Genomic DNA, 21,926 nt, shown 5'->3' with positions numbered 1-21,926 from the left:
CGCTGGGCGAGATCATCCGTGGTTTCGGGATGGAGTACCATCAGTACGCTGATGACACCCAGCTGTACATCTCCACCCCAGACCACCCCAACGATGCCCTTGAAGTGATGTCCTGGTGCCTGGAGGCCGTACGGATCTGGATGGGGAGAAACAGGCTCAGGCTCAACCCATCCAAGACCGAGTGGCTGTGGTTTCCGACGTCCCGATATAGTCAGCTGGTGCCATCGCTGACTATTGGGGGCGAAGCATTGGCCCCCACGGAGAGGGTTCGCAACTTGGGTGTCCTCCTGGATTCACAGCTGTCTTTAGAAGAGCACTTGACGGCCGTGACCGGGAGGATTTTTCATCAGGTCCGCCTGATTCGCCAGTTGTGTCCCTTTCTGGATCGGGACTCCCTACACACAGTCACTCATGCCCTCGTCACCTCCCGTCTGGACTACTGCAACGCTCTCTACATGGGGCTTCCCTTGAGGAGCACTCGGAGGCTCCAACTGGCGCAGAGTGCGGCCGCGCGGGTGGTGATGGGAGCAACGTGGCGCTCCCATGTAACGCCTCTCCTGCGCGAGCTGCACTGGCTCCCGGTGGTCTTCCGAGTGCGCTTCAAGGTCTTGGTTATCACCTTCAGAACGTTCCATGGTTTAGGACCTGGCTATTTACGGGACCGCCTGCTGCCACCAATAGCCTCCCACCGACCAGTACGCTCCCATAGAGAGGGCTCCTCCGGGTGCCATCGGACAAACAATGTTGACTGGCGGCCCCCAGGGGGAGAGCCTTCTCTGTGGGGGCACCTACGATCTGGAACGAGCTCCCCCCGGAGATACGGAGGATTCCGGATCTGCGTACCTTCCGTCGCGCGCTTAAGACGTTTTTATTCCATCAGGCTGGCCTGACCTAAACTTTTCCTCTTTTTAAATGGAATTTTAAATTTGGTTTTAATTTATTGGGGTTTTAAAATGTCTCAGCCAAATTTATTTAATTAGTTTTATCTCTATTTTAAATTTTGTATCAAGATGTTTTATTTTATGGCTGTTCACCGCCCTGAGTCCTTCGGGAGTAGGGCGGTATACAAATTTAATAAATTAAATTAAATTAATTAATTTAATTAATTAATTAATTAATTAAATTAATTAAATTAAAAAATTTTCCAAGATAAACATTTTCCACTGAAGATTTTTCTCTTCGGGCAGGTTTATCTGACTCAAAGTCATAATACCGTGTTTCCCCAAAAATAAGACCCTGTCTTATAATTTTTTTGATCCTCCAAATAAGCGCTTGGCCTTATTTTCTGAGAGGTCTTATTATTTTGGGACGCGTGGAGCAAGATGGGGCTCCTCTTGCCGTCTTACCTGATTTCCAGTTCTGCGTTTAAATATTTTTGGGGATGGCTTATTTTCGGGGGGGAGTATTTTAGCACAATGATTGATATATCTATGTGGACTATAGATAGTAAGAGTAATATGTTAATCACTTACTTGTAGAGGAAAATTTTTCAATACATTTTTTTCTGAAAACCCATATTTCTGCTTTCTTGAGCATTATTTCTTTTCTATTCCATACCACAAATGTGCTTTTCAAGATGATTATTTCTTGCTTTGTCCTGGGAAAATAATGTACCTAAAACACTGGGTGGAAAAGCTTTGTTCTCTCTTATAAAAGTCCTATATCTGCCTCCAAAGTTGGTATTGTAATATCTGACAGTTCTTTTGCTAAATGTTCCTGTGCATCCTATGAGTCACGTTCCTAATAAACCAAAAAAAACCAAACCATGACTACCTTTTCTAGTTTTTCTAGCCAGAAATACCCTGCATCCTACATTCTGATATATATTAAAATAAAATACATTTAATTTTAATAAAAAAAATTGAGTGGTTAATGGTTAAACGTGCTGTTGGGGAATGTGAGTAGAAGAGAATGGGTGGATCCCCTTGGAATGGTTAGCTCTGTAACAGTTCAATTAAGAGCCAATATTCCTACATCACCCAATGTCATCACTCATCCAACTAATTTTAACATTCTTCACAGGGTGGATTTGATTTAAATCAAGTTGATTTAAACCATGATTTAAATCACTAGTAAAAAGGTTTGATTTAAATCAACTTGATTTAAATCATAATTTTTGAAGAGCAACTGTCATCTGTATTCGACAGCAGCTCCTCCTCTAACCTGCTGTTGACTCACTGACAGACCCAATATTGAAGAATATACAGCCTCATGCTACATAACTAAGCTCCATTTCATGCTAAATAAACTAAATTATTAATGTATCTTAAATAGAAAACTATATTGATTGATTTTTACTCTAAAAGCATTTTATTAAAATAAATTTGATAAAAATCAAAAAAATCCCATTTAAATTTTTAAAAAATCTGATTTTTTTTTTAAAAAATCATCGATTTTTATCCACCCTGATTCTTCATGATTTCTTAAAATTATAATTCAGTTCTTAAATAGCAATTTAAACTCAGGACATACAAAATTATATTGACCAATCCAAACTAATTCAAAGGCTAAGAATAATAATTTGGATACATACATCCTGAAATATTAATTATTAGTATTACTTTTTCTTTTTTTAGCATATTGTTTCTCTTTCTTTTAGTTTTACATAAGCATAAAACTTCATAAAAGAAAGTTATATGCTTAACTTTCTTTTATGAAGTTTTATAAAATGTGTTTGTGTGAGAAAGACTAACCATTATCAATTTTGTTTTAAACAGTTCAACAAAATGTATGTGTTAAGAAATAATTACTCATGATTTCATAACTACTGTAATTTATCATGGGTGCATGCTAAAAAAAACTGAGCCAGTTTTCTTTGCCAGGAATCTCAAAATAGTGCACATAAACTTCAACTCTGAACCCATCCCAAATGTAAACAATCTCAATGTTAATGATACGGAAGGAAACCACCTACTCTTTGGAATGTACCAAACTTTAAAAAGGAACTTACTCAACAACAAAAATAAAAGCTCATCTTATGACTCTGAAACTTCAGCTTGAAGAACAAGACTATTCTTTGTGCTATCTGAAAATAAATAAAGCTTCTATACTCTTGTTAAATGAGAAACTAATCCTGGAAGTGAGGAGAATAACTGAAGACCTTTGCCAAATATGTGCACATCACTGTTTTTAACAACACTAGAAAAGTGAATCAGAGGGTCATTTTAAAATAATCCAACTGCAAAAACAATGTGACAGAAAAAAGGGGCAGCCAGTCCAGACTAGATGGATATTACTCATACAATGATATATAGAAAAACGTGCAAGAAATGTCAGACTATTTGCAACTTTCCAAAATTACTAAAACATGCCCTCAAGCAGAAATCTTATGTAATGGTTGTGTCAGGGAAGGAAGAGAAGGCTCATAATCATTCTCATAATTTTAGTGCATAGCTCATTATTCTGTCTACTGACTAAAATACTCTATGAACAAGCAGGACCACATCTAAAGATGCTTGTTTAAAAGCGCTGGTTGAAAATTGTTTTAATTCTCTTTCCTGGGAGTGTAAACAATGGTGGCTACTCAATAAAATTCTTGAGACAGTTTATTCCATAACTTAAAAGGTCTCCTGAAGGAAAATTTATCTGGCAAATACAATGCTTTGGCATTTCATTGTTATTCCTGGGGTAGACAGACAGTAAACCAATACTTTCAACACTGACTGTGAAATAAGAACAAGGATCCACATGGTAAAGTCGGGTGGGGCAGGGAATCTGGCAAACACCAAGAGAGAGATCAGTAGAGACAGTGCTGTCTAAAAGCACCATGCTATCTTTTAATCTCTGTCCTAGGACGAGGGAGGACAAAATGAAGTGTACAGATGGAAGAAAATGAGTGTTTACAAATATAAAACATTTTCGTCATGGAAAAGTTATCAGTACTGAGTCGTCATTTTTGCTTGACTCTATAATAGATCCATCAAGAAAATTCACTAATTCCTAAACTGGGAAAGTAACATTTTTAACAAAAAATATTCAACTCTTTCTCATATACACTAATCATGTGTCTCCTTATAGTTTAAATCATCAGTCAGTTGATTATATATATTTTTTTCAAATTCATTTGATGACAAATTGATTACAAAACTACTGATTCATTACATCTCTCACATACCAAGGAAAGATGAACCCTCAACTAATGAATTTAGCCATTGCAGTTGAGAAAGAAGCAGATACACTCAATTACCCCACTAACTAATATATCTCCACTGTTCCCTTATAGGCTTCTCTGGAACTAATTTGCTGTTTTGTGGCTTTCCTCATTCTCTTGCATTTACAGCAGCCTTTCCTCAATCTGGCCCCTAGACAAGAAGGACTTTGTTTGGGTTTCTGCAACAAGGTTAAAGAAGGCTATTCTGAAGAGATTTTCCACTGGACTTAATCCTAATCTCTTGACACCAAATCTTACTATGCTGTGTTCACAGATAACTAATCCACTAACTAAACTGACTTAAATCAGCTTCCTACATGCCAATTTAATATTCTACCTGTCTCACATTGATGGCTCATGTTCAACTTGTTGTTAATTACCTCTGATTTAGTGCTTCATGAACCCCCAAACTTTATATATTCACTTGATATATTTTTGTCCCGAAATATAATACATTGTGCTTCTTCCTGTTGAAAGACATGTTGTTCTTTGTCTATCTGAGCTAGATTAGATTGCTCTCTTGTTTGGCAGGTCAATCGTCCCAATTTTATGTTATCCACAAATCTGATGAGTATTTCATCAATCCTATCATCCAGGTCACTAATAGAAATGTTAAATAATAATGGCCCCAAGAAAGATCCCTTATTACTGCTCTCCAGCTCAATGTTTCTAAATGTGGTCAGCCAGTCAGTTGATTGGAAAGAGATTGAATATGTAAATGCCACAGATTTTTTAACCGGTGTTTTCCAAAAGACGTGGATGTATTACTTTGTGACAAAACAGAACGACAGTAAACAGGGCATCTAGAGACAATTATTTCCGAAAGATATCCACATGACTATCTAATTACAAGGTTGAGTTTAAATTTCTTCACGGAGGGCTCTTTCATATAGCGCTGTCTCCACCCCCTAATTCCTTCAAAGCATTTTGAAATCAGCCATGTGATGCTGCCCTCTTAAGGACCTCTAAAGGCTGAAAATAGGCAGGGAACATCATGAATCAATCAGCACTCTTTCCAGCTAAATAATAAGAGAGTGCAAAAAAATCACATTATTTGATTAGAGCCTTTGCCCTTATTCCAAAATCCCTCTGCCCATTCCCCACAGAAGATGGAAAAATAAATTAGTGGCATTCCCTTCACAGTGGGGTGTGTGTGTGTGTGTGTGTGTGTGTGTGTGTGTGTGTAGACAGAGACAGAGACAGAGACAGAGACAGAGAGAAAAAGGGAGAGCTCATTTTAAAAAACTGAGTTAGTGGTATTAGAGGGAAGTGTGAAGACACCATTCTTCCTCCATACAAATTGACTTTTGTGATTTTGCAGCCGGACAGTTTTCCAACAGCTGCAACCATGATTGTAAGTTTCAACACAGAGACTACATGTGTGTTCAGGAGCACCAGGAGCAATAGTTGAGCTTAGACACTAGAAAGCAGGGTAAGGCAAGAGTTTCAGGCATAAAATCAAGGTCTGGGGTTTGGATAATTGATGGTGGAATCAACTAAAGAGCGTCAAGGTAGTTTCACTGACCAAGTATAGAGGAAGGAGTAGCAGAACCTGGGGGCAGAGTTAAAAGAGGGATCAGCCTAGTAACCCTAAGTAGTCACAAGCAGACTAAGTCCATCCTCCTCCCCCTCAATTGTTTTGATCCTTGTCTAACTCAAAGCAGGTGGTAATCATTAGTTGAGAAAATTTGTGCATAGGCTTTTTAGCAATAAATCAATTTAATTAGACCTTCAACATGTAGACCTGGTTTTTCGCTCCTGACACCAACTTTTCTTAAAAGATATAGTGGAAAGGTATGCTAGGCAATATTTCCTAGCAAATATTGTGCTAACAATACAAACAAAATGTGGAACACTCCAGCCCTATAGTATTCCCAAACTGTAGACAGGAAAACAGAATTCAAATTGTTTCACCATGAACTGGAAGAAAATAAGTCTAGCAGTACAGTAAACATAGAAACTCTATAATTCTAAAAGGGGAGAAAAGGTGAGTTTTTTTGTAACTGCTGTAAGGAACATCCAAAGTCACTTCTTTCTTTTTTTAAAAAAAAAACTGTACTGTGTCTAGAATATTTTCTTTTCCACTTTTCTTCGATATATTTATCTTTTAATTATACAGAAACTCATAATAAAAATATTTTAAAAAAAGATCAGTGTCCAGGGTTAAATGACATGATTGTGCTAATGCCAGGTCTACACAAAATGCCACACATGGAGAGCCTCAGGCTTTCCCTGTCAGGATCCTGCTCTCTGTATTTGGGGATTTCAATACTTCTGTGCATAAAAAGCATCAAGAGGAAGAGTCAAAATACAAAGAGAAATGTATATTATAGTTGCGACAAACTGGACATGTATTGAAATGGATGTTTATATGTTTTTATGTTTTGTACGTTTCATTGTTCTGTTTAGTTTATACTTATAAATAAAAATTGGAGAAAAAAAAAGCATCTGCTTGAGAAAGAAGAAAGGATCATCTCTGAGCAAGTGCTTTTTGATAGTCCTAATTTCACAGAATTACTTGGTGATATATATTGGCTAAGGGACGCGGTGGCTCAGTGACTAAGATGCCAAGCTTGTCGATCGAAAGATCGGTAGTTCAGCGGTTCGAATCCCTAGTGCTGCATAACGGGGTGAGCTCCCGTTACTTGTCCCAGCTTCTCCCAACCTAGCAGTTCGAAAGCATGTAAAAATTCAAGTAGAAAAATAGGGACCACCTTTGGTGGGAAGGTAACAGCGTTCTGTGCACCTCTGGCATTTAGTCATGCTGGCCACATGACCACAGAGACATCTCCAGACAACGCTGGCTCTTCGGCTTTGAAACAGAGATGAGCACTGCCCCCTAGAGTCGGGAACAACTAGCACATAAGTGCGAGGGGAATCTTTACCTTTATATATTGGCCAATGAGGATACAGACGAGAATTTGGCCTGTTTGCAGCAGGACTTTTCTTACATTGCCATAAAGTTTTGCGCAAAACTACAGTGTCTACCATATTTATTGTTTCTTTAAAAGAAAAAAGAACAGCAAAAATTATGGATCGGTCCAAGAAACAAATCACTTCCTTTAATGACAAATTTAATCAAGGCATGTTTTACAGCCAATTCAATTCCATGGAGGGAAGAGCTGGAGTAATCCCAAATTTTGAAAAACAGAAAGCAAAACATTTTTTTAAAAGAGGGGGGGAGAGGGCTTCTAACAGAAGCATTCATACTTTCACAGCATTTTCACTAAACTGATGAAAGCAGCCTCCCAACATGGCGATGCAGGAATGCCTGTACAAAAGGGACAGAGTCTGTGCTACACTGGCACAATGCTGCTTTTATCATTTGTCTACCCTCCTCCACCCCTGCAGACACCTCTGGACTCTAACTGGGGAAGAGCTGTATTTATGTGCATTTGCATGCACATAACAAGAGAGAAAGGGATGAAGCAATGGAAAAAAATACTACAGCCTATGAAAGCTGTTACTTAATCAAAGTCAAGGAAATAACTAGATCCCCATTACCTTTCCAGGCAGAGCCACTTATTCCATCACCTCCAACTATTTGCTTGAGGATGAGGGCATGCACAAGGATATCCATTCCACCCCTTTGACCACAATGGCAAGTGACCTACTTCTCTCTCTCTCTCTCTCTCTCTCTCTCTCTCTCTCTCTCTCTCTCTCCCTCCCTCCCTCCCTCCCTCCCTATCCCTATCCCTATCCCTATCCCTATCCCTATCCCTATCCCTATCCCTATCCCTATCCCTGTCTCTATCTGCAGAAAAGAAATTTCAAATGCTAAAGGCCCAGATGGGGTACTTCCCAAAAGCCAAGTAATGAAGGGAAAGAAAAAGGAGCTGTGGGACCCAACAGATGGTCCAGAAGGCCGAAATACTGTGCATATTTTTTTTTTTGTTCCAGGTCTTAAAGATACCAATATCTGTTATCTGTAGACAACTGAATGGATCCACCAGAAATCAATTGCTTTAAGGAAGATTAAAGAAATCACACTATTAGCATTGTGGCTAAAATTATTGAATTTGTCATGGAAAAGTCCTATTCCAGTGTTTTAAGGAGTCCTCTTCTAAAATGTGTATTGCTTTAATGTGAAGAATTCTGGGATGTTATTTTATTTATTATATTTTTCTCATATTTATTACTTTATAAGTAACACAAGGCAGCAAACATACTTAATACTGTTTCCTCTTCCTATTTTTCCCACAACATCAAACCTGTGAGCTAGGTTGGGCTGAAAGAAAGTGACTGACCCAAAGTGACCCAGCTGGCTTTCAGGCCTAAGGTAGGACTAGAACTCACAGTCAACCTGCTACAATATATATTAGAGAGGTCTTGGAAATCTTGAGAGCTCCAAAAAGGCCAACCTAAACTTAGTCATATTTAAAATATTGTTTACAATAAGCCCCTAGCTGTCTCTTGCTTCAATCTCCTTAAATACTAGAGTCTGAAATAGTGAAGAAGAATAAGATAATCCATCTCAAATTAAAGATAGATAGGAAGAGGCATATAAAGAAACAGGGAGGAAGGAAAAAGGGAAATGAAAAAAGAAACAGGATGAGGAAGGGCAGGGCAAGGGCGAGGCTACAGCTGCCACAGGTGCTGGCTGGCAGGCTATCTTCTGAGGAGCAACTGTTTCAGAGATGTCTATCGAAGGCGTCAAGGCTTCCTGGGACAAAGGGACTCTCTGTTTGCATCTGGCACCCTAGACAAATGCAAGAGGGCAGGATAACATGAAGAGAGGAGCCTCCTATCCATGGAGGACGCAAGCTCTGAAAGAGGGGCCCTGATTATAGCACAAGGACATGAGCTCAGAATCTTCTTTAAATCCATCATCTACAGAAGGCTTGTCTTTCTTTCCATTTGGCTTCTCTTATTACACAAACCCTACACATACTTAGGCAAGAAGCAGCATTGTCTGTAGCTGGCAAGAGAAGCAATGATGGGGGTTCTCTGACTGGAGATGTACTACAGAGGCACCCATGCATTTGTAAATACAACAGTTTTCCCTGTACATCTGTGTTTTTGCAAGACAAATGAGCCATGGCATGGCTGGGCTGTTGAAAGATCTCATTCAGGGATAAGGTACAGCAGCTTAATGCTGAGGAAAGAGGATTTTCTTCCATATTATGATATAGGATAATCAGGGGTGAAATTCAGCTGGTTCTATCCGGCTCGGGGGAACCGGTAGCAGCAGCTGCGGGAAGGTCTGCCCACCCGCGCGGACATCATGATGTCGCTTTTTTGTGATGATTTTAAGCCTCTGCACATGCACAGACGGTGCACGCACATATGTGAACCAGTAGGGAAGGTAAGTGAATTTTACCCCTGGGGATAATATATCTCTTAATCTAGCCCACGCCCTGGATCTGAACTTTAGTCAGTCCTAACTGAAACTTTTTTTTTTTAATTTGATTTATATGCCGCCCTTCTCCGGAGACTCAGGGCGGCTTACAATGCGCTAAGCAATAGTCTTCATTCTTTTGTATATTTATAATAGCTTATTGCCCTAGAACTGGGTCCTCAATTTACCTACCTTAGAAAGGATGGAAGGCTGAGTCAACCTTGAGCCTTGGCGAGATTCGAACCTGCAGTAATTGCAGGCAGCTGGTCTTAAGACATCTCTTAGAAAGACATCTCTTTCTAAACAAGCCTTCCTTCTCATTCCCACCCTTCCCTAACAAGGTCATTTGAGCTTATTAATCACTGTCCTTGTTTTACTATGAATAAACAATCCGTAATTCCATCATCCATAGATTTGAATCCACAGATACATTTGTGTCAAAACTCAGCAGCCTAATCAGATCTAGGACAAAAGTTGAATTCAACATTATTGAGAACATTTTCATAATTATGAAATTATGAAACAAACTAAACCATTTTTCCCCAAGTAACCAAAGGAAGGAAAACAGGTGTTCCATGTCACAACTAAAAGAAGCCTCCTTCCTCTCTAACAACCATGCAGGAAAACACAGCCTAAGTTTTTTATATATATATTTAATGCAGGCCATTAGCCTTTACTCAACTTTTTTATTCTGCATAGTAGTATTTTCAAGGGAGGGCAGATGAGCTTCCCCTTTTCCAATTTGCACAAGTAAACAACTCTGCACTGTAAAAACCTAAGCAGGGATAATATTGTCCCAGGCCCCTGAAATTCCTAAATATTTCTCCATTCCAATATTCCAGGCTTCAGGGTCAGCAGTCCATTAAGGGGCTGCCAAGGGAAAGTCTGAGCTAATTGTTCAGCACCCAAGGGAAGCATGCTTTAACCAAACCCCACCCACTCCTCATGCTCCTAAAATTCCTTCTCAAAGGATGTATCTGTTCCGCCTCCCTTTTTAGGATCAGAGAAGCAAAAATCAGAAGATATGAAAGGAATTTTTCCCCCCAGCCACATATTGCCAGGTTTAGCCTCCTTGCCAAGAAGACAAAGGGAAGTGTTGGCACAAGCTTTCTTGCTTTTAAGCAAAAGGATTAACAACTCTGCCAGGAGACAGAAACAGTGTTAATGTCCCACATCACATCCCCAGCTACTGCTTGTCGCCAAACTTCCATCAATTCTCTTGGACTGCGGAGAATTCACTCATTATTCCTTTCTCTCTTTTGCTCACTCTCCCTGCAGAGTGAATATCTTTGCTCAAAGGAAGTGGCCTCTGATTATAATAAGTCTTTTAAATTAAGTCCCTTTTAATGTATTTAAATGTTCAAACATTATAATAGCCCACTAACTAGCACAGATATTGGATTTTAAAAGCAACAAGGAATCAATGCAACCAATGAACCCTTATTCCAGCGAGTCACACAGGATCCCGTCTGCAATAGTTTGCAGCTATTATGATCCCCAGGAGCTGAGCTCAGGTCAAGAGAGTCTTGTTTTTATGTGTTAAGTCTCTTGAAACAATGGCTTTGGTCTCTCCCAATGATGTTGTTGTGACTCTAGCAGTGTCACAGCTGCTTCATGAGGCCTACTTTTCTTTAGGTGCCTGGCTGTTCATTCCTATCAGTTCTGCATCTCTGGGGTAACCACTTAGGAAGGACAGATGGAATTTTGTTTGGAAGTAAGTACTTGCCTACTAGAAGGAGGATATGAAGGTCCAGAGTTCCCTGGGTGGATCAGGTAACTGCTGAGAGGCTATTTTTCCCATCCAGTAGGCTCAGTCAGACAGCTGTTACAGAAAACAGCTGCACTCTCAATGTCCCCCTTGAGTTCCACCCACACCACTACTTCAAGGTTGAAGCAAAAGATACTACCCATTCTACAAACTAATATAAATTCATATTCAGAAGGCCAATCCTGCTCAGATGTGATTATAAAAGCAATTCACTCCCTATTTGCCACACTAATGGCATACACGCCAGAGCTTTCTTTCTTGTATCTTTTCTTTAAGGATTTGTTTAGATTTTATTTTAGTATTGCAAACAGTTTACAAAATCTTTGTAAACTTAAACACACACACACACAGACTTCCCTTACCAATCAACTAATCTGGGCGTTTCAGCAGAGGCTGCCATTGCCCTTTTGCTATACATTTGCTTCATCAGCCCTTCAAGGAAGTCAATCGAATTGGCAAGGAGGAAAGAGAAAGAGAAAATGTAGGAACTATATAAGGGTACGTGGAAACTATTGCACTCAGGGGAAATTTGCCAGACAAAAAACAACCATCAGCAATCACAAGGGATACATAACTGAAGGCACAGCACATTGTCTCAATAGTTTCATCAATCCTCCTCCCACACTTCCTCTACAGAGTTGAACATGTACAACCCTTGCAGAGAATTATTTAAAATTTGCAATTTGAAACTCAAGTGGAAAAGCAAATGGTAGAAACAAGACACCTGCCACTTCAGACCAAGCATTGATCAGAAAGAGATGACAATCTGCTGCGGTTTCTCCCATCTTCATGGCACCAGACAAAACTACTTGCAACGTAACATTTCTTATAGTCTCCTTTGTTCAGAGGCTACCTGACATTATGTTCCTTTTTTTTATTTTGGAAAAGGGAGCAAAAATGGAGATCAGATGCTCAAGGCTTAGAAGGAAAAAAATAGCCTAATTTTGAAAGTAAAGCATGACTGAACCATTTGAATAAAACAGTAAGAAATTTAGGTTAGTACGGGTAACTGGGAATTTACCCATATTTTTTGGAGTATAAGACGCACCTTTTTCCCCCAAAAAAGAGGATGAAAATCTGGGTGCATCTTATACTCCGAATGTAGCCCCACCCAGCTTCTCAAACAGAGGTTTCAGAGGCTGAAAAAAGAATCAGAAAAGAAGCTTCAGAAAAGAAACCCCCAAACAGAACTTCAGAGGCTTTTTTTCTGAAGCTCTGATTCGGAGGCTTTCAGAGGCAGGAAAAAAAGTTTTTTCTGAAACAGTTTCAAAAGTTTCAGAGGCAGCAAAAAAAAGCAAGGCACAGAGCTCACAACCAAGGAACCTGTTGCTAAAATTCATCTCTGGGAACAGCTGATTGGGGGTATTCTGGGAGGCCGATCCACCTGCCAATCAGCTTTTTTCTTATTTTCCTCCCCAAAAACTAAGGTGTGTCTTATACTCCGAAAAATATGGTATATCTTATTTTTTCCTCATAATTCAACATCCCTATGTACCAAAAAAACCAAAGTTATTAAGGTACATAACTGAGAAGGTCTCATTTTCATGAGCGGCTGGGAGATTTGATCTGCATAATACAATATGTACTTTGTATAAATAATCCACGATAGCATCACAATCCATGCATGCGCATTCATAGTCATACCTGAGCCATACCTCATAACTCCAGACATGTGCCTGCTTTCTTAGCCAGCTGTAGAAAATTTAACTCATGAAGCAGCTGTGAGATCCTCTGAGTAAAATCATTCCAGGCAATAAATTCTGACAGAGCAGACCAAAATCACTGCAGGTAGCAAATGATAGGAGGCCTGGGAGAGCAGGTGTCTTGCACTGCTGCCCCTCCCCCCCTTCCCGTCATAGCTGATTTGAGTTAGGCCTTTTGTGTAAAATGGTAAACTCTGGCTATTCCAACTTTGGAGCCGTCTTTAAGGAATGGTTCCTAATTATGACACTTGTCTGAAAGCTACCTCCTGGTTGATATGTGTTCCTTTCAAGCCTGATATTTTCCCCACATCTGTCATTTGCCTGATAACAGAACAGAATATCAGAGTTGGAAGGGACCTTGTAGGTCATCTAGTCCAACCCCCTGATAAAATTGAGGGAGATTTCTATCCCCGTTTTAAGTACAGAGTTGTGAACAAGACATTTGGTTGCAAAAAAATGAAGCAGCAGCAACTTTAGTTGTAGAACACGAGACCTAGGTTTCCACAATATTACAGTACTACATCCTTGAGGCATCACACCTTTTCTAGTGTTGTGCAGCTATGGCTTGAAGTAAAAAACTTCAAGATCCATTCCTTTTGAACCCCACAAACAAAACATTCATTCTCTACTTACAATAGATCTACAATGTGTTGAGGACATCTCCTAAAATAACCCTCAGCTTGGCCTTGGGCCAGGCCCAGCCTTCCACATCCACTAAATGGGAAATCAGCATCTTGCTTGCTCTCAATCTGCAGCAGTAAGAAATAGATACCCATTTCCTGCCCTGAAAATCGCAGCATACAGACTGATAACTCCAAGGACTGAAAGAGACAGAGCAAATTCAGTGTACAGAATGTTCCATCGCTATGGGCACCGTGTCATAGAAAGGGGAAGCCTTCTCTGTTGGCTGACGAACAAAGTGGCATAACATCCACTTATTCCCCGGCTAATGTATGACAGGAAGGTGACCTTGTGCAAATAAATGCCTCTGTTTCTTCTTTAATAAAATGGGAACATCCTGATTCTCCCTGGCATCACAAAATGGTGAAAAAAACAACAACAATTGTCCCTTTACTGTACTTGTAATGTCTGGATGTTAGTGATGATGGAAAATATACCTAAAAGGAGGGAGAGTTCAAGAAACAATGAATAATGACTAATTCAGTGACAGAGGTTGAATACAGCAGCCTACAAAACACCACAGCTACATTCACATGCATTTTCACACAGCACTATATCAAACTTTTGACAACGAAGTCAGGCTCCTTCTTGTGTCCAAAGCTGTAGCTGCTGCTCTTTTCCATTACATTACACTATGAACTTCATAAATTCCTTTCTTTGGGCATAAAACTAAAAATAAATAAAAGTGTCAATACATGTTTGCAAATGTGTATCACACAGGAAGACGAAACAAGGAAGTCAAGACTAGCTGTCTAGTTTTGCACGTGGCAAAACCCATGATTTTTTGCTGTCGCAATGCAAACATTGTCTCCTGCAGGAATGTTGATTCCCAGAAATGGCCACATGCATTTACTATATGCATAATTTTGTGCAAGAATCCTGCTCTTTCCAATGACTAATTCAGTCCGTCTTCACACTCCAGGGTATACGTTTAGCTGCTCTATGCCTTTCCCTCTGCATTCATATTCACAATGAATTACGATGGCTTCCACACTAGAATATACTTGTAATCTTTGAAAATTAGAAGCTTAACTGAGGGAGGGAAGAAAAAAGATCAAAGGCAAGAACCAGCTCAAACTTCATCACATTCCTTAATTCAGAACTCATACCAGCATGTCTCAGCCTTTTAAAAGCCTCCTGCTAGGTTGGGTGTTTCATGCAGAGCCCTGCCAGAGCCCTAAATACAATTCTGCCAATTCTTCCGGGTTGAAGATGCAGTTAATACCGGCTGTGTTTACATGAGGAATATCCAGCTGTAATTATAGGAATGATGTTATGATAACAGGAAATCCATGTTCTGTGGAGATACTGGGGAAACAGCGTACAGTTGTTTGCTAATTATGAACAACAAGAAGCCTTTGTGTAGCTGTGGAAGGATGAGTTCCCTCTGCTTTGTGGACTTTGGCCCACAAATGGTTTAAATCATGTACATCAGGGTATTCTTAGCCTGTTTCTGCACAGTTATCAAAGTTCCTGGGTTCCTGCTGACACAGCAGAGTCATCGTCCTCAGGGAAATGTGTCTGCCTGGTGTAACAGAGCCAAATGCATGCAATAATACTGCAGATTATGATTTTTTAAAAAAAAAGAAAAGAAAAAGCAGCACAGCAACTTAATGGAAAAGGCCATTAGAAAAGAAATGGTGTTTAGTGCAATTTCTATGGCAATTCCAAATCCCTAAATCTGAAGGAAGCTTGCTTTATGTGCACCTTAATAACTGAATCTCTTCTTTGCTATTTATCTTCGGACTCTTACTGAATCAGTTTTATGAGATGAAAAGAACCTAGTTCACAAGAAACACAAACTGTAAAAAAAAGAAAAAAAAGGCTTCTACTATGTAGAATCAGATTGCACATTAAAATACAGCCTTCTTAAGAGAGTAACCACAAATAAAGGAAGTAAAGATGAACTCCAGATGAAGGTTTTCCTCAGAAAGCGAGTTTTAAGAGTCATAAGGAAGTACGCATGTGGATATGACTTCATTCTTTTTAACAATGTGAGACTGAGGCGCAGGGATTTCTCCCCCTCCACCCATTTTATGGGCCAATAGGACTCTACTAAACAACATAACAAGACCTCCAAGTGTCTTACCTTTTTTATCCTGCCGCTTCGTGTACCGGCAAAAACAACTGTGTGTCCATGGTAGTCATAAGCAGCCACTGATGTCATGCCGTCTTTCTTATCCTCAAAGAGCGGCACACCTTCAATGGTGACAGTTCCACCCAACGGTTGGTTAAAATCTTGTCCACAGAAATTATCATCTATTTGCAAGGGCTGTAGAAAAATATAGGAACAGAAAAATAGAAAAAGATTAGTCGTCTGATGCTGTTTCAGCTCACCAGGTAGTAAAATTATTCCATGACAAAAGGATCTCAAATCTTCAGGATTATCACCAATAGGGAAATTGGTAATAGTAATGACAGTAATTTTTTATCAGTCGAAAAGCATAAGGAACAAGTTCCCAATGGTTAGGAGAAAACATCTTTCCTCCTCACGGCTCCCTATTTGCGTGCAGTTAACTTTCACCATGAACCAAGCAAGCAACACAACTTATTATTATTAAATTTATGTTCATTAAAATGATTTGAAATTAATCAGAATAAAAATATGCACATTTAAAATAAAGTTAGGTTCAGGGAAAAGCCAGAGAGAGAAGAGAGAGAGAGAGATTTCTACCAGCATAAAAAAGGCATGCCTGCTGAACAAAAAGTCTTAAGCGTAGATTTTCAATGCCTGATTTTAAGGACTGGGAAAATTCACACAAGTTCATGCAAGTAATTATATGGTATCATCCACAGTTTAAAATGATCCTGGGAACACATGGAAACCAGGGGTGGGTTTCAAAATCCATCGCTACCGGTTCGCTCGTAGGCACGTGCGCCCAAACCTGTACAAAAGGTACAGGTTTAGTGTTATCTTCTCTCAAAATTTTACCCCTGCAATAATTGGATAGCTGAATTCCGTACTTTAAGGAGACACTTTCCAGTGTCTCCTTAAAGACAGCTTCATTTGCAACATATTATGATACTCTGGTCTAGATAGAATTAGATAAGGATGCAACTGATGAAAAGCTGCATTCTTGTAGTTGGTGTGATCAGCAAATTTCAAGGTTGCATTGAGCTGAGTAGAAACCCCAAGCTGCACATATGATCCCTCAGTAAGAATATAGTTTTCAACACTATATTACCTTCCCATCCTCACACTCTCCTTCTAGGAGAACTAGTTTGATCCCAGCTGAATTAAACCTCAGTTTGTTTGCCCTCATTCATCTTCAAATTCAGGATTTTTACAACTTTCTTGCAATTAGTTAGAGAAAACAAAAGCTGAAGCTGTTGTCCTATCACCTCTACAATGATAGTTAAAGCAGTCCTGGCTTCATTTACTGGCAGATATTACTGCACTACAGACGTTAAAAAGCATGGGATCGAAATATAACTCTGAGCTCCATCATGTGACAACAACCATGGCCCAGGACTGGAATAATGAATTGTATGGGGCCATCGAAAGGAAGTTCATTATAATACCATGAATCCAAATCCTACCCCAATAAGACAACTCAGTATGTGAGAATTGATGGTATCAAAGATTAATGAGAGGTAGGCTTCCGGTGGCACCGCAGGCACTAACAGACGCTCCTTTCAGACCGTCAGCCCCGCGATTTCGTTAAAACCGCCAAGACAGCGCAAATCAGCTGTCTGGTGGCTTGGAAACCTTCCCCTTGGGAGAAGAGAGGAAGGCGAGCAGCCGGACTAAGGTAGAGCTCCCCAAAAGCCCTAGGAGTAATTCTGGGGCTTGGAGGGTGAGAGCTCCCTGGTAGTTCAACTGAGCTCCGAATCCGAGGCTTTTCTGCTTCAAGCAGAACAAGATGCCGCAACCAGCCCTGCAATCAACATTCAGATTCAAAATAAGCTTAAAGCAGGCAGAACAAAAACAGGAGTCCTAGTAACTGCAAGTACTGAACTTTAACTCTGTGTCTATACTTCTTCCTTCTAAGACTTTTAAAACGAAAGCAAAAATGGCACCTGAACTGCAACAGGGCGTGAAAGTGAAAGTTATAGTGAAAGTGATAGTTAACATTGTTAGCGCTTCTAAGGCTTCTAAGGCTTTTTAAGATTATTGGATTCCACATCAAAGAAAGAAAGATTTAAAATGGAAAGACTACAGTTTGGACTTTAAATAAACTATAATACTTACAAAAGATTTAAAAATATTTGGATTTATTGATTTGATTGCTGTAGGAAGTATAAATTGAAAGCTAAAAATGGTTTCTAAGCAAATAAAATCTGGCTTTAAAAGTGCTGGAGGATCACCAGCACAACCATCAAAATTACAATCTTTGTCTACTTCAAACCCACAAATATTGACTTTGGAAGTTCTACAGGAATCTCTGCAGGACGCTTTGAAGCAACAAACTTCTTTTTTAGAGGGGAAAATTAAGGGAGTGTCTGAAGAAATGGCTGAAATTAAAGAAGTTATACAAATTCGGAATAAAGTAATAAGAGAAGACATAGTAATGGTATTTCAGGGTCTGGCAAAACACATTGAATTGTTGGATGAAAGAGTAGAAGAAATTTATCAGTCCAATTTGAATTTGGAAAATGGACATTGACTTACCTGAATGTCCTTTTTCGGAACGCTGCGTATACACTCCAGCATTGGGAAAATCCTCTTCTCTGACAGCAACTGAGAGAACTTTTTTTCACTTATCTACCTACTCTGTGCTCTCTCCACGCCCCCTTTTGCACCCGAATCCCCAGTCTTGAACGAAGACAGAACAGGTGAACCACAACAAAATTTATTAACACAAAACAACCACAAGCCAACAAACGAAAAGGGAGGGAAATGGAGTGTATACGCAGCGTTCCGAAAAAGGACATTCAGGTAAGTCAATGTCCATTTTCCAGAACGCTGCTACTACACTCCAGCATTGGGACATACCCAAGCCTAACTCCCAGGGTCGGGCAAAACATTAGTCACCCCAGAAGACCCAGACACCACCGCCTGCAAAACACGTCGCCCAAAAGACGCCTCAGCCGAAGCGTAGGCATCAATCCGATAATGTCTTATTAAGGGCGACAAAGAAGTCCAAGTAGCTGCCCTACAGATGTCCAACACAGAAGCCTGGGTAGCCCAGGCGGCCGAAGTAGCCGCACTCCGAGTCGAATGAGGTAAAATGTTCCCAGGAACAGGACGACGCTGATTCTCATAAGCAGAAGCAATACAGGCCTTAATCCAACGACCAATCGTAGTCAACGACACTTTCTGACCCATGGATGCAGGATGGAACGAAACAAAAAGGGCTTCCGTCTTCCGAAACGCCGCCGTCCTACGCATGTAACGTCGCAATGCCCTGCGCACATCCAGAGTGTGCCAAAGAACCTCACGGTGATGTCTCGGCGATGGACAGAAATCCGGAAGCACTAACTCCTGCGCCCGGTGAAACCACGAATTAACTTTGGGCATAAAGGCAGGGTCCATCCTCAGGACCACAGTATTAGCATGGAAAATACACAAGTCTTTCCTAACGGATAAGGCAGCCAACTCAGAAATGTGTCTAGCCGACGTGATCGCCAGAAGAAATGCAACTTTGAACGACAGGAATTTAAGTGAGGCGGAACCCAGCGGCTCAAACGGAGACAATGTGAGAGCCTGCAAAACTAAAGATAAATCCCAAGAGGGATAACGATGAACCGTAGGCGGTCTCAGGTTCGTAGCTCCATGAAGGAACCCCTTCACCCACGGATGATGAGCCAAGGAAGTGTACGGTGGACAGGACAACACAGTTGCCAGGGCCGCCACCTGGCGCCTGAGAGTGGCGGGAGACAAACCCCGTTCCAAACCCGCCTGTAGAAAGATGAGGACATCCTGAACCGTTGCAGACGTAGGATCCACATGATTAGTCGCACACCAACGGCAAAAGGCCCTCCACGTGGCTTCGTAGATCGTCGTGGATGGTCGACGGGCCGACTGAATCGTACCAATCACCGTATCCGGCAAACGGCCTTTCTTCAAGAGGACGCGCTCAAATGCCAGACGGCCAACTGCAGCCACTGGGGCTCGGGATGACGAATGGCCCCCTGACACAGCACGATCCGATGTGGAGGAATCACCCACGGGTCTGTCACCGACAGCTCCACAAGATCCGCGAACCACGGCCTACGGGGCCAATGTGGTGCCACCAATAACATCTCTGCCCTCTCCGCCATCATCTTGCGGACCACCTGCTGAATCAGTGTGACAGGAGGGAAGGCGTATAATAGACCCGCTGGCCAACGACACCGCAGAGCGTTTGTGTCTTCCGCCCCTGGAGCTGGATACCGAGTGATGAACCGGGGAAGTTGGGCGTTGGTCGGACTGGCAAACAGGTCTACCAGAGGTCGTCCAAAGCGAAGAGAAATCTCCTGAAATAGACTGGGAAGCAGCTGCCATTCGGCCTGGTCGATCACTTCCCTGCTGAGCCAATCCGCTCGTGTGTTGGCTTTCCCCGAAATGTGGTCTGCAAGGATGGACTCCAGATTTCTCTCCGCCCAGTTGAACAGACGTATCGACTCGAGCATCAACGTCTGTGACTTCGTCCCCCCTTCCCGGTTTATGTGCGCTTTGGCAGATGTATTGTCTGTGAGAATCAGGACGTGACGGCCCCAAACCAGCGCCCGGAAATGCAGAAGGGCGAGACGAATGGCTCGAAGTTCCAATAGGTTGATGCTCTGTGCACGTTCCTCTGGAGACCATTGTCCTTGGCCCACCTGGGCACCCAGGTGGGCTCCCCAGCCATGGAGACTGGCATCGGTGGTGATCACGACCCGGTCTAGCTCCAGGAAATCGCAGCCTCGCAGGATGGCCGGTGACTTCCACCAACTCAGTGACAGTCTGACTTGAGGAGGCACTAACACTGTCCCTACGGAGTTGGAACTGCCTGTTCTCTGGAACGGAAGAAGTAGCCATTGCAGTGGACGAGAATGTCTGCGTGCCCACGGAACAATGCGGAAGCACGAGACCATCTTCCCTAACAATCGTGATAGAGTCAATAGAGGAGCCTTCCTCCGGGTCAGCACTTGGCCCAAAAGCGACTTGATGTTCTTCGCCCTCTCTGAAGACAGGAAAACCTGACCCTTCTCGGAGTCTATCAGGGTCCCGAGATGTAAAATTGAGGTCGTGGGGACGAGCTGGCTCTTGTCCAAGTTGATGGAGAATCCGTGCTCCCGGAACGCCGAAAGCACCCTGTCCCTGTCTTGCGCCGCTTGTGTCCTGGACGAGGACAGGATTAGAATGTCGTCCAGGTAACATAACACTCTCACCGGAACGGCACTGAGAGACGCTGCCACTACCGCCACCAGCTTGGTGAAAGTCCTGGGAGCCGAGGAAAGACCGAACGGCATTGCACAGTACTGGTAATGCCTGCCCGCATACTCGAATCGCAGAAACTGTCGATGCGAAGGAAGTACTGGAACATGCAGGTATGCCTCTCGCAAATCCACCGACTGCATCAGGTCCCCTTGGCGAATGGATGCCAGAATGGACTGAAGAGAATGCATCTTGAAACGACGGTAACGTACCGCCCGGTTCAACTCCTTGAGGTTGAGAATGCCTCTGACCCCGCCCGAACTTTTGGGAACCAAAAACAGAATCGAATAGAAGCCTGTCCCCAGTTGGTCCAACGGAACCGGTTCTATCGCATTGATCTCCAGCAGGTGTGCTATCTCTTCCACCATCAGGCTGCGAGAATCTGTGGATAGGGGCACTGGGCACCGGATGAACCGTCGTGGGGGCCGATCCGTGAACTCGATTGCGAGGCCCTCCGAAATCGTGCGACGCACCCACTCGTCCGGAGTGGACCGGGCCCACTGATGACGAAAGGCCCGGAGACGTCCCCCCACTGGCCCCGGAGTCGGTGAGTCATTTGCCCCTTCTGAAGGGCCTAGAAGTGGACCCACGATAGGGGCGCTTGGAGGAGGACTGAGATCTCCCGCGCTCTCTGAAACGCTGTCTGTCGGAAAAGCGATCTGGAGCTTGGAATGACTGCCGGTAAGTTGAGGGGCCTCCCTGCCCCGAGTAAGAACGAAATGGCTGACGCTGCGTGTAAGGGGTGTAACGCCTGTCTTGTCTGCGAAAGGACGAGGGCATAATTTTGCGTTTGTCTTTGTCCTCCACAAGGACCGGCTCCAACGCCGTGCCAAACAGGTTCGGAGCTTTATATGGGGCCGCCGCCAACTTCCATTTGGTTTTCACATCGGCCTTCCACGGCCGTAGCCAGAAAAGGCTACGAAGCATCCGCCGAATATTCTGTG

General features: G+C 42.1%; 1 protein-coding gene across 5 annotated transcripts in view; it reads right to left on the bottom strand.

Annotated features, from left to right (window-relative positions):
- Positions 1-21,926, bottom strand: part of PLXNA1 (plexin A1) — a 395,502-nt gene that overhangs the window by 276,995 nt on the left and 96,581 nt on the right. For all 5 annotated transcript variants that reach the window (XM_060688304.2, XM_060688308.2, XM_060688309.2 and 2 more), the window contains exon 3: positions 15,730-15,912. In XM_060688304.2, the coding sequence (XP_060544287.2) occupies positions 15,730-15,912 (183 nt within the window). The remainder of the gene's footprint in view (positions 1-15,729; positions 15,913-21,926) is intronic.

The sequence above is a fragment of the Pantherophis guttatus genome, chromosome 2, assembly GCF_059756535.1.
Source record: "Pantherophis guttatus breed Tessera chromosome 2, ASM5975653v1, whole genome shotgun sequence".
In the NCBI taxonomy this organism is placed as follows: Eukaryota; Metazoa; Chordata; class Lepidosauria; order Squamata; family Colubridae; genus Pantherophis; species Pantherophis guttatus.
The sequence above is the reverse complement of the archived record's forward strand: the minus strand, read 5'-3'. Positions and strand labels throughout refer to the sequence as shown.